This window comes from Entelurus aequoreus, linkage group LG11 (genome assembly GCF_033978785.1).
Source record: "Entelurus aequoreus isolate RoL-2023_Sb linkage group LG11, RoL_Eaeq_v1.1, whole genome shotgun sequence".
In the NCBI taxonomy this organism is placed as follows: domain Eukaryota; kingdom Metazoa; phylum Chordata; class Actinopteri; order Syngnathiformes; family Syngnathidae; genus Entelurus; species Entelurus aequoreus.
The window spans coordinates 14279002-14294350 of record NC_084741.1 but is presented as its reverse complement, the minus strand read 5'-3'; the positions used below and the strand labels follow the sequence as shown (position 1 = coordinate 14294350).

General features: G+C 29.9%; 1 protein-coding gene across 1 annotated transcript in view; it reads right to left on the bottom strand.

The window, feature by feature from the left end:
• Positions 1-9763: 9763 nt before the first annotated feature.
• slc2a3b (solute carrier family 2 member 3b) overlaps positions 9764-15349 on the bottom strand; it is a 43659-nt gene continuing 38073 nt past the window's right edge. The window contains 1 exon segment of the mRNA XM_062064133.1: positions 9764-10052. Within this exon segment, the coding sequence (XP_061920117.1) occupies positions 9774-10052 (279 nt within the window). The 3' untranslated portion in view covers positions 9764-9773.

The window sequence follows — 15349 nt, the reverse complement described above, 5'->3', positions numbered from 1 at the left end:
CTCATAATCTGTCGACTTTTTTCTTAGAAAAAATTGGGAACAATTTCTCATATTCTTTCTGTTTCTGTAATATTACAATATTTTCTCGTAAAATTATGACTTTTTAATGTAAAATTATGACTTTTTTATGTAAAATTATGACTTTTTTATGTAAAATTATTACTTTATGTAAAATTATTACATTTTTTAATGTAAAATGTTGCCTTTTTTAATGTAAATTCATGACTTTTTTTTATGTACAATTATTACTTTTTTATGCAAAATTATGACTTTTTTTATGTAAAATTATGACTTTTTTATGTAAAATTATTACCTTTTTATTTAAAATTATGATTTTTTAAATGTAAAATTATGACTTTTTAATGTAAATTTATGACTTTTTTTATGTAAAATTATGACTTTTTTATGTAAAATTATGACTTTTTTTATGTAAAATTATTACTTTTTTATGTAAATTATGACTTTTTATGTAAAATTACTTTATTAATTATGACTTTTTTTATGTAAAATTATTACTTTTTCAATGTAAAATTACTTTTTAATGCAAAATGGTGACATTTGTCATGTAAAATTCTGACTTTTATCACAATATTGCCAATTTTTGTATGTTGTTCTTGTAAAACGGTGACATAGTTTGAGTACAATTGTGACTTTTGCCAAGTAAAATTCCGATTATTGTTATAATATGCCCAAATGTTTAAAGTTTCCTTATGAATAGTGACTTTTGTCGAGTAAAATGACGACTCTTTTACTAAAGTTGCCAACATTTTAAGCTGTTCTTGTAAAATTGCGACTGTTATTGAGTAAAATTCCATTTTTTATCATAACATTGCACAAATATTCAGTTTTTATTGTAAAATTTTGACTTGTGTTGAGTAAAATGACGACTTTTATTATAGTACTGCCAAAATTATAAGTTTTTCTTGTGAAATTCCAACTCATTTTTCACAACAAGCTTTTTTATATTTGCATAGTATGTATATATTATTAATGTTGTAAATACACATCTTTATATATCTAGAAAGGCTGGTCCTAAAGAGGGAGGCATTTTTCTCACGTCTCAAAAAGGTAATAATACAGGTATGTATGTGTGTGTGTGTGTGTGTGTGTGTGTGTGTGTGTGTGTGTGTTCTTGTATTTCTGCCCTTCTTGAGACATCAAGAAGGAAAAGTATCTTCCATATGAGGAGGTGTGAACAAGTGATGATATAAATCATGGTCCCAATAACATTGCATCTAATAGAGAATGTCTCATTTGTACCCCTGGTGGTGACATCTATCAACATGAGGGTGGTCCCAAAAAAAATGACTTTGTGTCGCTTTTAAAAGTGGTCAACATATGAAATAACAAGTGTGTGTAAGAAACTGAAATGCGACCCCTTTGGCCAAAATTAATTTAATAAAATAAAATAAAATAATATGTATATAGAGACGTACTGTAATAAAGTTAAAAATGAAGATTAAAAACTAATTACAAAAAAATATTAATAATAAACTAAAAGCAGTCTTTTTCTCATAATCTGTCAACTTTTTTCTTAGAAAAATTGGGAACAATTTCTCATATTCTTTCTGTTTCTGTAATATTACAATATTTTCTCGTAAAATTATGACCTTTTTATGTAAAATTATGACTTTTTTATGTAAAATTATGACTTTTTTTATGTAAAATTATTACTTTATGTAAAATTATTACTTTTTTTAATGTAAAATTTTGGCTTTTTTAATGTAAATTCATGACTTTTTTTATGTACAATTATTACTTTTTTATGCAAAACTATGACTTTTTTTATGTAAAATTATGACTTTTTATGTAAAATTATTACCTTTTTTATGTAAAATTATGACTTTTTTAATGTAAAATTATGACTTTTTTATGTAAATTTATGACTTTTTTAATGTAAAATTATGACTTTTTTATGTAAAATTATGACTTTTTTATGTAAAATTATTACTTTCTTAATGTAAAATTATTACTTTTTAATGCAAAATGGTGACATTTGTCATGTAAAATTCTGACTTTTATCACAATATTGCCAATTTTTTTATGTTGTTCTTGTAAAACGGTGACATAGTTTGAGTACAATTATGACTTTTGCCAAGTAAAATTCCGATTACTGTTATAATATTGCCCAAATGTTTAAAGTTTCCTTATGAATAGTGACTTTTGTCGAGTAAAATGACGACTCTTTTACTAAAGTTGCCAACATTTTAAGCTGTTCTTGTAAAATTGCGACTGTTATTGAGTAAAATTCCATTTTGTATCATAACATTGCAAAAATATTCAGTTTTTATTGTAAAATTTTGACTTGTGTTGAGTAAAATGACGACTTTTATTATAGTACTGCCCAAATTATAAGTTTTTCTTGTGAAATTCCAACTCATTTTTCACAACAAGCTTTTTTATATTTGCATAGTATGTATATATTATTAATGTTGTAAATACACATCTTTATATATCTAGAAAGGCTGGTCCTAAAGAGGGAGGCATTTTTCTCACGTCTCAAAAAGGTAATAATACAGGTATGTATGTGTGTGTGTGTGTGTGTGCGTGTGTGTGTGTTCTTGTATTTCTGCCCTTCTTGAGACATCAAGAAGGAAAATTACCTTCCATATGAGGAGGTGTGAACAAGTGATGACATAAATCATGGTCCCAATAACATTGCATCTAATAGAGAATGTCTCATTTGTACCCCTGGTGGTGACATCTATCAACATGAGGGTGGTCCCAAAAAAATTGACTGTGTGTCGCTTTTAAAAGTGGTCAACATATGAAATAACAAGTGTGTGTAAGAAACTGAAATGCGACCCCTTTGGCCAAAATTAATTTAATAAAATAAAATAAAATAATATGTATATAGAGACGTACTGTAATAAAGTTAAAAATGAAGATTAAAAACTAATTACAAAAAAATAATAATAAACTAAAAGCAGTCTTTTTCTCATAATCTGTCGACTTTTTTCTTAGAAAAATTGGGAACAATTTCTCATATTCTTTCTGTTTCTGTAATATTACAATATTTTCTCGTAAAATTATGACTTTTTTAATGTAAAATTATGACTTTTTATGTAAAATTATGACTTTTTTAATGTAAAATTATTACTTTATGTAAAATTATGACTTTTTAATGTAAAATTATGACTTTTTTTATGTAAAATTATTACTTTATGTAAAATTATTACTTTTTTTAATGTAAAATTTTGGCTTTTTTAATGTAAATTCATGACTTTTTTTATGTACAATTATTACTTTTTTATGCAAAATTATGACTTTTTTAATGTAAAATTATGACTTTTTTATGTAAAATTATGACTTTTTTATGTAAAATTATTACCTTTTTTATGTAAAATTATGACTTTTTTAATGTAAAATTATGACTTTTTTATGTAAATTTATGACTTTTTTATGTAAAATTATTACTTTTTTATATAAAATTATGACTTTTTTATGTAAAATTATGACTTTTTTTATGTAAAATTATTACTTTCTTAATGTAAAATTATTACTTTTTAATGCAAAATGGTGACATTTGTCATGTAAAATTCTGACTTTTATCACAATATTGCCAATTTTTCATGTTGTTCTTGTAAAACGGTGACATAGTTTGAGTACAATTATGACTTTTGCCAAGTAAAATTCCGAATTATTGTTATAATATTGCCGAAATGTTTAAAGTTTCCTCATAAATAGTGACTTTTGTCGAGTAAAATGACGACTCTTTTACTAAAGTTGCCAACATTTTAAGCTGTTCTTGTAAAATTGCGACTGTTATTGAGTAAAATTCCATTTTTTATCATAACATTGCACAAATATTCAGTTTTTATTGTAAAATGTTGACTTGTGTTGAGTAAAATTACGACTTTTATTATAGTACTGCCAAAATTATAAGTTTTTCTTGTGAAATTCCAACTCATTTTTCACAGCAAGCTTTTTTATATTTGCATAGTATGTATATATTATTAATGTTGTAAATACACATCTTTATATATCTAGAAAGGCTGGTCCTAAAGAGGGAGGCATTTTTCTCACGTCTCAAGAAGGTAATAATAATACAGGTATGTACAGTATGTGTGTGTGTGTGTGTGTGTGTGTTGTATTTCCGCCCTTCTTGAGACATGAACAAGGAAAAAGTATCTTCCATATGAGGAGGTGTGAACAAATGATGACATAAATCATGGTCCCAATAAAATTGCATCTAATAGACAAAGTCTCATTTGCACACCTGGTGGTGACATCTATCAACATGAGGGTGGTCCCAAAAAAATTGACTATGTGTCGCTTTTAAAAGTGGTCAACATATGAAATAACAAGTGTGTGTAAGAAATTGAAATGTGCTTCCTTTAGCCAAAATTAATTAAAAAAAATAAAATATAATAATATGTATATAGAGACACACTGTAATAACAAAGTTAAAAATGAAGATTAAAAACTAATTACAAAAATATTAATAATAAACTAAAAGCAGTCTTTTTCTCACAATGTGTCGACTTTTTTCTTATAAAATCGGGAACAATGTTTCATATTCTTTCTGTTTCTGTAATATTGCAATATTTTCTCGTATAATTATGGTTTTTTTAATGTAAAATTTTGACTTTTTTTATGTAAAATTATGACTTTTTTAATGTAAAATTATGACTTTTTTATGTAAAATTATTCCTTTTTTTAATGTAAAATTTTGACTTTTTTTATGTAAATGTATGACTTTTTTATGTACAATTATTACTTTTTTATGCAAAATTATTACTTTTTTATGTAAAATTATTACTTTTTTTATGTAAAATTATTACTTTTTTTATTTAAAATTATGACTTTTTTAATGTAAAATTATGACTTTTTAATGTAAATTTATGACTTTTTTTATGTAAAATTATTACTTTTTAATGTAAAATTATTAATTTTTTTAATGTAAAATTATTACTTTTTTTATGTAAAATTTTAACTTTTTTTATGTAAATTCTTACTTTTTTTATGTAAAATTATTACTTTTTAATGCAAAATGGTGACATTTGTCATGTAAAATTCAGACTTTTACCACAATATTGCCAATTTTTTATGTTGTACTTGTAAAACGGTGACATTGTTTGAGTAAAATTATGACTTTTGTCAACATTTTGCCAAGTAAAATTCTGATTATTGTTATAATATTGCCCAAATGTTTAAAGTTTTCTTATAAAATTTGACTTTTGTCAAGAAAAATTACGACTCTTTTCATAAAGTTGCCAAAACATTTCTTTTCTTGTGACTGTTATTGAGTAAAACTCCAACTTTTATCATAATATTGCACAAATGTTCAGTTTTTCTTGTCAAATTTTGACTTGTGTTGAGTAAAATGACGACTTTATTATAATACTGACAAAATTCCAAGTTTTTCTTGTGAAATTGTGACCTTTTTCTTGTGGAATTCCAACTCATTTTTCACAACAAGATTTTTTATATGTATGTGCATAGTATGTATATATTATTAATGTTGTAAATACACATCTTTATATATCTAGAAAGGCTGGTCCTAAAGAGGGAGGCTTTTTTCTCACGTCTCAAGAAGGTCAGAAATACAGGTATGTCTCATTTGCACACCTGCTGGTGACATCTATCAACATGAGGGTGGTCCCAAAAAAATGGACTGTGTGTCGCTTTTAAAAGTGGTCAACATATGAAATAACAAGTGTGTGTGTAAGAAATTGAAATGTGCCTCCTTTGGCCAAAATTAATTTAAGAAAATAAAATAAAATAATATGTATATAGAGACGTACTGTAATAACAAAGTTAAAAATGAAGATTAAAAACTAATTACAAAAAAATAATAATAATAAACTAAAAGCAGTCTTTTTCTCACAATGTGTCGACTTTTTTCTTATAAAATCGGAAACAATTTCTCATATTCTTTCTGTTTCTGTAATATTGCAATATTTTCTCGTAAAATTATTACTTTTTAATGTAAAATTATGACTTTTTATGTAAAATTATGACTTTTAATGTAAAATTATGACTTTTTAATGTAAAATTATGACTTTTTTAATGTAAAATTATTACTTTTTAATGCAAAATGGTGACATTTGTCATGTAAAATTCTGACTTTTACCACAATATTGCCAATTGTTTATGTTGTTCTTGTAAAACGGTGACATTGTTTGAGTAAAATTATGACTTTTGTCATCATTTTGTCAAGTAAAATTCAGATTATTGTTATAATATTGCCCAAATGTTTAAAGTTTTCTTATAAATAGTGACTTTTGTCAAGTAAAATTACAACTCTTTTCATAAAGTTGCCAAAAAAAAATGTTTTCTTGTGACTGTCATTGAGTAAAATTCCAACTTTTATCATAATATTGCACAAATGTTCAGTTTTTCTTGTCAAATTTTGACTTGCGTTGAGTAAAATGATGACTTTTATTATAATACTGACAAAATTCCAAGTTTTTCTTGTGAAATTGTGACCTTTTTCTTGTGGAATTCCAACTCATTTTTCACAACAAGCTTTTTTATACGTATGTGCATAGTATGTATATATTATTAATGTTGTAAATACACATCTTTATATATCTAGAAAGGCTGGTCCTAAAGAGGGAGGCATTTTTCTCACGTCTCAAAAAGGTAATAATACAGGTATGTATGTGTGTGTGTGTGTGTGTGTGTGTGTGTGTGTGTGTTCTTGTATTTCTGCCCTTCTTGAGACATCAAGAAGGAAAATTATCTTCCATATGAGGAGGTGTGAACAAGTGATGACATAAACCATGGTCCCAATAACATTGCATCTAATAGAGAATGTCTCATTTGTACCCCTGGTGGTGACATCTATCAACATGAGGGTGGTCCCAAAAAAATTGACTGTGTGTCGCTTTTAAAAGTGGTCAACATATGAAATAACAAGTGTGTGTAAGAAACTGAAATGTGACCCCTTTGGCCAAAATTAATTTAATAAAATAAAATAAAATAAAATAATATGTATATAGAGACGTACTGTAATAAAGTTAAAAATGAAGATTAAAAACTAATTACAAAAAAATATTAATAATAAACTAAAAGCAGTCTTTTTCTCATAATCTGTCAACTTTTTTCTTAGAAAAATTGGGAACAATTTCTCATATTCTTTCTGTTTCTGTAATATTACAATATTTTCTTGTAAAATGATGACTTTTTTATGTAAAATTATGACTTTTTATGTAAAATTATGACTTTTTTTATGTAAAATTATTACTTTATGTAAAATTATTACTTTTTTTAATGTAAAATTTTGGCTTTTTTAATGTAAATTCATGACTTTTTTATGTGCAATTATTACTTTTTTATGCAAAATTATTACTTTTTTATGTAAAATTATGACTTTTTTATGTAAAATTATTACCTTTTTTATGTAAAATTATGACTTTTTTAATGTAAAATTATGACTTTTTTATGTAAATTTATGACTTTTTTTATGTAAAATTATTACTTTTTTATGTAAAATTATGACTTTTTTATGTAAAATTATGACTTTTTTTATGTAAAATTATTACTTTTTTATTGTAAAATTATTACTTTTTAATGCAAAATGGTGACATTTGTCATGTAAAATTCTGACTTTTATCACAATATTGCCAATTTTTTATGTTGTAAAACGATTGAGTACAATTATGACTTTTGCCAAGTAAAATTCAGATTATTGTTATAATATTGCCCAAATGTTTAAAGTTTCCTTATGAATAGTGACTTTTGTCGAGTAAAATGACGACTCTTTTACTAAAGTTGCCAACATTTTAAGCTGTTCTTGTAAAATTGCGACTGTTATTGAGTAAAATTCCATTTTTTATCATAACATTGCACAAATATTCAGTTTTATTGTAAAATGTTGACTTGTGTTGAGTAAAATTACGACTTTTATTATAGTACTGCCAAAATTATAAGTTTTTCTTGTGAAATTCCAACTCATTTTTCACAACAAGCTTTTTTATATGTGCATAGTATGTATATATTATTAATGTTGTAAATGCACATCTTTATATATCTAGAAAGGCTGGTCCTAAAGAGGGAGGCATTTTTCTCACGTCTCAAGAAGGTAATAATAATACAGGTAATGTACAGTATGTGTGTGTGTTTGTGTGTGTGTGTGTTGTATTTCCGCCCCTTCTTGAGACATGAACAAGGAAAAGTATCTTCCATATGAGGAGGTGTGAACAAATGATGACATAAATCATGGTCCCAATAACATTGCATCTAATAGACAATGTCTCATTTGCACACCTGGTGGTGACATCTATCAACATGAGGGTGGTCCCAAAAAAATTGACTGTGTGTCGCTTTTAAAAGTGGTCAACATATGAAATACAAGTGTGTGTAAGAAATTGAAATGTGCTTCCTTTGGCCAAAATTAATTAAAAAAAAATAAAATATAATAATATGTATATAGAGACACACTGTAATAACAAAGTTAAAAATGAAGATTAAAAACTAATTACAAAAAATATTAATAATAAACTAAAAGCAGTCTTTTTCTCACAATGTGTTGACTTTTTCTTATAAAATCGGGAACAATTTTTCATATTCTTTCTGTTTCTGTAATATTGCAATATTTTCTCGTATAATTATGGTTTTTTTAATGTAAAATTTTGACTTTTTTATGTAAAATTATGACTTTTTTTATGTAAAATTATGACTTTTTTATGTAAAATTATTCCTTTTTTTAATGTAAAATTTTGACTTTTTTTATGTAAATGTATGACTTTTTTATGTACAATTATTACTTTTTTATGCAAAATTATTACTTTTTTATGTAAAATTATTACTTTTTTTATGTAAAATTATTACTTTTTTTATTTAAAATTATGACTTTTTTAATGTAAAAATTATGACTTTTTAATGTAAATTTATGACTTTTTTTATGTAAAATTATTACTTTTTAATGTAAAATTATTAATTTTTTTAATGTAAAATTATTACTTTTTTTATGTAAAATTTTAACTTTTTTTATGTAAAATTCTTACTTTTTTTATGTAAAATTATTACTTTTTAATGCAAAATGGTGACATTTGTCATGTAAAATTCAGACTTTTACCACAATATTGCCAATTTTTTATGTTGTACTTGTAAAACGGTGACATTGTTTGAGTAAAATTATGACTTTTGTCAACATTTTGCCAAGTAAAATTCTGATTATTGTTATAATATTGCCCAAATGTTTAAAGTTTTCTTATAAAATTTTGACTTTTGTCAAGAAAAATTACGACTCTTTTCATAAAGTTGCCAAAACATTTCTTTTCTTGTGACTGTTATTGAGTAAAATTCCAACTTTTATCATAATATTGCACAAATGTTCAGTTTTTCTTGTCAAATTTTGACTTGAGTAAAATGAGGACTTTTATTCTAATACTGACAAAATTCCAAGTTTTTCTTGTGAAATTGTGACCTTTTTCTTGTGGAATTCCAACTCATTTTTCACAACAAGATTTTTTATACGTATGTGCATAGTATGTATATATTATTAATGTTGTAAATACACATCTTTATATATCTAGAAAGGCTGGTCCTAAAGAGGGAGGCTTTTTTCTCACGTCTCAAAAAGGTAATAATACAGGTATGTATGTGTGTGTGTGTGTGTGTGTGCGTGTGCGGCCGGTCAGCTTTGGCGTCTCTCTGAGCGTGACCTCAATCCGGCGGTTTGAAGGCTGAACGCGAGTAGATCCTCTTATGAGGAAGCAAGTATGTCAGGAATGTCAACAAAGGTATTAAGTGTGAATTATTTTAAAAAAATAAAAAAATAGTCTGACATGTGATTGCCCACACTGACCTTTTCCTAAGCTCTCTCACGGCGTGTCTGAGGGCAGATCCACCATGGGGACTTTCTCCGACGGGGAGAGTGGAGTCGCTGCGGCGTCTTTGCCGGCAGCCGGGTCCGCCACCACCGCCACCGGAGCCGTCGCCGCTTCGGGGGCCGCCGCGGAGGACGAGGCCCTGGCGGCGAACCCTTGGGCGATGTCGTCGAACGTCCTCCCTTTGGTCTCGGGCACCCGCAGGAAGGTGAAGATGAAGAAGAAGATAAGCAGCGCCATGAAGATGATGAAGACGTAAGGACCGCAGAGTTCCTGACCAGGACAAACTGGTTAGCATCGGAACAAAAAGGCGACGTTACCCCTTATTAGTTCCCACGTTTCCTTCATTTTAACCGGGACATGCTCGCATAAACAGCAGCTGTTTATGACCCCCTCCCCTTAGAAGAAGCTGCAGTTATGTAATCAGGGAATGCCCAAATAAAGGAAGAGGCGTGGAACCCTTTCCTCAAAGCGGGTGCAAGTGCACGCGCTCTCCTCATGAGCTAAATTGAATCCTGTCTCTGTTTGATTCCTTGCTTCTTGTCCTGTTTGATAGATAGTTCGGTGTTTGAACCTGACACTAACTATTAGCGTTGGCTATTTCATTCGTCTGAAAATACAAATGTATACCAGCTAAGTCTAAGTCTCAGTCTATCTGGCCATTTTAGCATGCTAGCGCTTCATATTAGATATTTGGCTAACTGTGTATATTTAAACTTAAAAGTCGTAGATTTGTTTACAATTGACGCTATCTTATTTTCCATGTCATCATGTTAACGTTAGCAATGCTTTGGCGTTAGCATACTAACATTTTAATGATGACATGCCTTTTGATACGACATCTTTGAAGAATGCTAACTTTTCTGATGTTATCATACGAACGTTAGCATGCTGACGATTTATGCTAGCATGTTTAGCTCATCTTATTTGTTCAAACCTACAAATCCTGGTTTTTGATACTCGCCGCCATCTTAGAAGTACGCTAACTTTTCCTACGTCATCATGCTAATGTTTAATGATAGCATTTTTAGTAACTTTGGTATGTTTGACCTTAAAAATCCTGGAATTAAAAGTATGCTAACTTTTTCTATGCTAGCTTGCTAACGTTTTATGCTAACATTTTTGATACTTGTATTTGATTAAACCTAAAAATCATGGCTCTGTCATCATGCTGACCTGGACAAACTGGTTAGCATCGCTGGTGAGCTCTCGACGCGCAGCAATAAAAAGGCGACGTTACCCCTTATTAGTTCCCTTGTTTCCTTCACTTTAACCAGGACATGCTAGCATAAACAGCAGCTGTTTATGACCCCCTCCCCTTAGAAGAAGCTGCAGTTATGTAATCAGGGAATGCCCAAATAAAGGAAGAGGCGTGGAACCCTTTCCTCAAAGCGGCGGGGGCGACACTGCACGAGGGTGCAAGTGCACACGCTCTCCTCATGAGCTAAATTGAATCCTGTCTCTGTTTGATTCCTTGCTTCTTGTCCTGTTTGATAGATAGTTCGGTGTTTGAACCTGACACTAACTATTAGCATTGGCTATTTCATTTGTCTGAAAATACAAATATATACCAGCTAAGTCTAAGTCTCAGTCTATCTGGCCATTTTAGCATGCTAGCGCTTCATATTAGATATTTGGCTAATTGTGTATATTTAAACTTAAAAGTCGTAGATTTGTTTACAATTGACGCTATCTTATTTTCCATGTCATCATGTTAACGTTAGCAATGCTTTGGCGTTAGCATACTAACATTTTAATGATGACATGCCTTTTGATACGACATCTTTGAAGAATGCTAACTTTTCTGATGTTATCATACTAACGTTAGCATGCTGACGATTTATGCTAGCATGTTTAGCTCATCTTATTTGTTCAAACCTACAAATCCTGGTTTTTGATACTCACCGCCATCTTAGAAGTATGCTAACTTTTCCTACGTCATCATGCTAACGTTTAATGATAGCATTTTTAGTAACTTTGGTATGTTTGACCTTAAAAATCCTGGAATTAAAAGTATGCTAACTTTTTCTATGCTAGCTTGCTAACGTTTTATGCTAACATTTTTGATACTTGTATTTGATTAAACCTAAAAATCATGGCTCTGTCATCATGCTGACCAGGACAAACTGGTTAGCATCGCTGGTGAGCTCTCGACGCGCGGCAACAAAAAGGCGACGTTACCCCTTATTAGTTCCCACGTTTCCTTCATTTTAACCAGGACATGCTCGCATAAACAGCAGCTGTTTATGACCCCCTCCCCTTAGAAGAAGCTGCAGTTATGTAATCAGGGAATGCTCAAATAAAGGAAGAGGCGTGGAACCCTTTCCTCAAAGCGGCGGGGGCGACACTGCACGAGGGTGCAAGTGCACGCGCTCTCCTCATGAGCTAAATTGAATCCTGTCTCTGTTTGATTCCTTGCTTCTTGTCCTGTTTGATAGATAGTTCGGTGTTTGAACCTGACACTAACTATTAGCGTTGGCTATTTCATTCGTCTGAAAATACGAATGTATACCAGCTAAGTCTAAGTCTCAGTCTATCTGGCCATTTTAGCATGCTAGCGCTTCATATTAGATATTTGGCTAATTGTGTATATTTAAACTTAAAAGTCGTAGATTTGTTTACAATTGACGCTATCTTATTTTCCATGTCATCATGTTAACGTTAGCAATGCTTTGGCGTTAGCATACTAACATTTTAATGATGACATGCCTTTTGATACGACATCTTTGAAGAATGCTAACTTTTCTGATGTTATCATACTAATGTTAGCATGCTGACGATTTATGCTAGCATGTTTAGCTCATCTTATTTGTTCAAACCTACAAATCCTGGTTTTCGATACTCGCCGCCATCTTAGAAGTACGATAACTTTTCCTACGTCATCATGCTAATGTTTAATGATAGCATTTTTAGTAACTTTGGTATGTTTGACCTTAAAAATCCTGGAATTAAAAGTATGCTAACTTTTTCTATGCTAGCTTGCTAACGTTTTATGCTAACATTTGTGATACTTGTATTTGTTTAAACCTAAAAATCATGGCTCTGTCATCATGCTGACCAGGACAAACTGGTTAGCATCGCTGGTGAGCTCTCGACGCGCGGCAACAAAAAGGCGACGTTACCCCTTATTAGTTCCCTTGTTTCCTTCATTTTAACCAGGACATGCTAGCATAAACAGCAGCTGTTTATGACCCCCTCCCCTTAGAAGAAGCTGCAGCTATGTAATCAGGGAATGCCCAAATAAAGACAGAGGCGTGGAACCTTTTCCTCGGGGCGGTGGGGGCGACACTGTACGAGGGTGCAAGTGCATGCGCTCTACTCATGAGCTAAATCGAATCCTGTCTCTGTTTGATTCCTTGCTTCTCGTCTTGTTTAAAAGATAGCTGACACTAACTATTCGCATTAGCTATTTCATTCGTCTGAAAATACAAATATATACCAGCTAAGTCTAAGTCTCAGTCTATCTGGCCATGTTAGCATGTTAGAAATATAGCTAATTGTGTATGTTTAAACCTAAAAGTCGTAGATTTGTTTACAATTGACGCTATCTTATTTTCCATGTCATCATGTTAACGTTAGCAATGCTTTGGCGTTAGCGTGCTAACATTTTAATGATGACATGTTCATTTAAAACCTAAATGTCATAACTTTTGATACTACATCTCTGAAGAATGCTAACTTTTCTGATGTTATCATACTAACGTTAGCATGCTGACGATTTATGCTAGCATTTTTAGCTCATCTTATTTGTTCTAACCTACAAATCCTGGTTTTTGATACTCGCCGCCATCTTAGAAGTACGCTAACTATTCCTATGTCATCATGCTAACGTTTGATGATAGCATTTTTTATATTTTTGTATGTTTGACCTTAAAAATCCTGGAATTAAAAGTATGCTAACTTTTTCTATTATAGCTTGCTAACGTTTTATGCTAACATTTTTGATAATTGTATTTGTTTGAACCTAAAAAAACATGACTTTTGATACTTGGCACCAACTTAAAAGTACACTAAATTTTCCTCTGTCATCACGCTAATGTTAACATGCTAACGATTAATGTCAGCATTTTATCTAATATTGCATGTTTAAACCTAAAAATTGTGGATTATGAAACTTGGCACCATCTTAGACGTATGCTAACTTATGTCATCATGTTTATTGCTAGCATTTCATCTACTTTCTCACGTTTAAACCTAAAAGTCGTAGATGTGTTTACAATTGACGCTATCTTATTTTCCATGTCATCATGTTAACGTTAGCAATGCTTTGGCGTTAGCGTGCTAACATTTTAATGATGACATGTTCATTTAAAACCTAAATGTCATAACTTTTGATACTACATCTCGGAAGAATGCTAACTTTTCTGATGTTATCATACTAACGTTAGCATGCTGACGATTTATTCTAGCATTTTTAGCTCATCTTATTTGTTCTAACCTACAAATCCTGGTTTTTGATACTCGCCGCCATCTTAGAAGTACGCTAACAATTCCTATGTCATCATGCTAACGTTTGATGATAGCATTTTTTATATTTTTGTATGTTTGACCTTAAAAATCCTGGAATTAAAAGTATGCTAACTTTTTCTATTATAGCTTGCTAACATTTTATGCTAACATTTTTGATAATTGTATTTGTTTGAACCTAAAAAAACATGACTTTTGATACTTGGCACCAACTTAAAAGTACACTAAATGTTCCTCTGTCATCACGCTAATGTTAACATGCTAACGATTAATGTCAGCATTTTATCTAATATTGTATGTTTAAACCTAAAAATTGTGGATTATGAAATTTGGCACCATCTTAGACGTATACTAACTTATGTCATCATGTTTATTGCTAGCATTTCATCTACTTTCTCACGTTTAAACCTAAAAGTCGTAGATGTGTTTACAATTGACGCTATCTTATTTTCCATGTCATCATTTTAACGTTAGCAATGCTTTGGCGTTAGCGTGCTAACATTTTAATGATGACATGTTCATTTAAAACCTAAATGTCATAACTTTTGATACTACATCTCGGAAGAATGCTAACTGTTCTGATGTTATCATACTAACGTTAGCATGCTGACGATTTATGCTAGCATTTTTAGCTCATCTTATTTGTTCAAACCTACAAATCCTGGTTTTTGATACTCGCCGCCATCTTAGAAGTACGCTAACTTTTCCTATGTCATCATGCTAACGTTTAATGATAGCATTTTTAATAATTGTGCACATTTGACCTTAAAAATCGTGGAATTAAAAGTATGCTAACTTTTTCTATGTTAGCTTGCTAATGTTTTATGCTAACATTTTTGATAATTGTATTTGTTTGAACCTAAAAAAACATGGCTTTTGATACTTGGCACCAACCTAAAAGTACACTAAGTTTTCCTCTGTCATCATGCTAATGTTAACATGCTAAATATTAATGTTTGCATTTTATCTAATATTGTAGGTTTAAACTTAAAAATTGTGGATTATGATACTTGCTGCCATCTTAAAAGTATGCTAACTTTTTCTATGTCATCATGCTAATGTTTATTGTTAGCATTTCGTTGGATCCCTCAGGCTGTACTGCA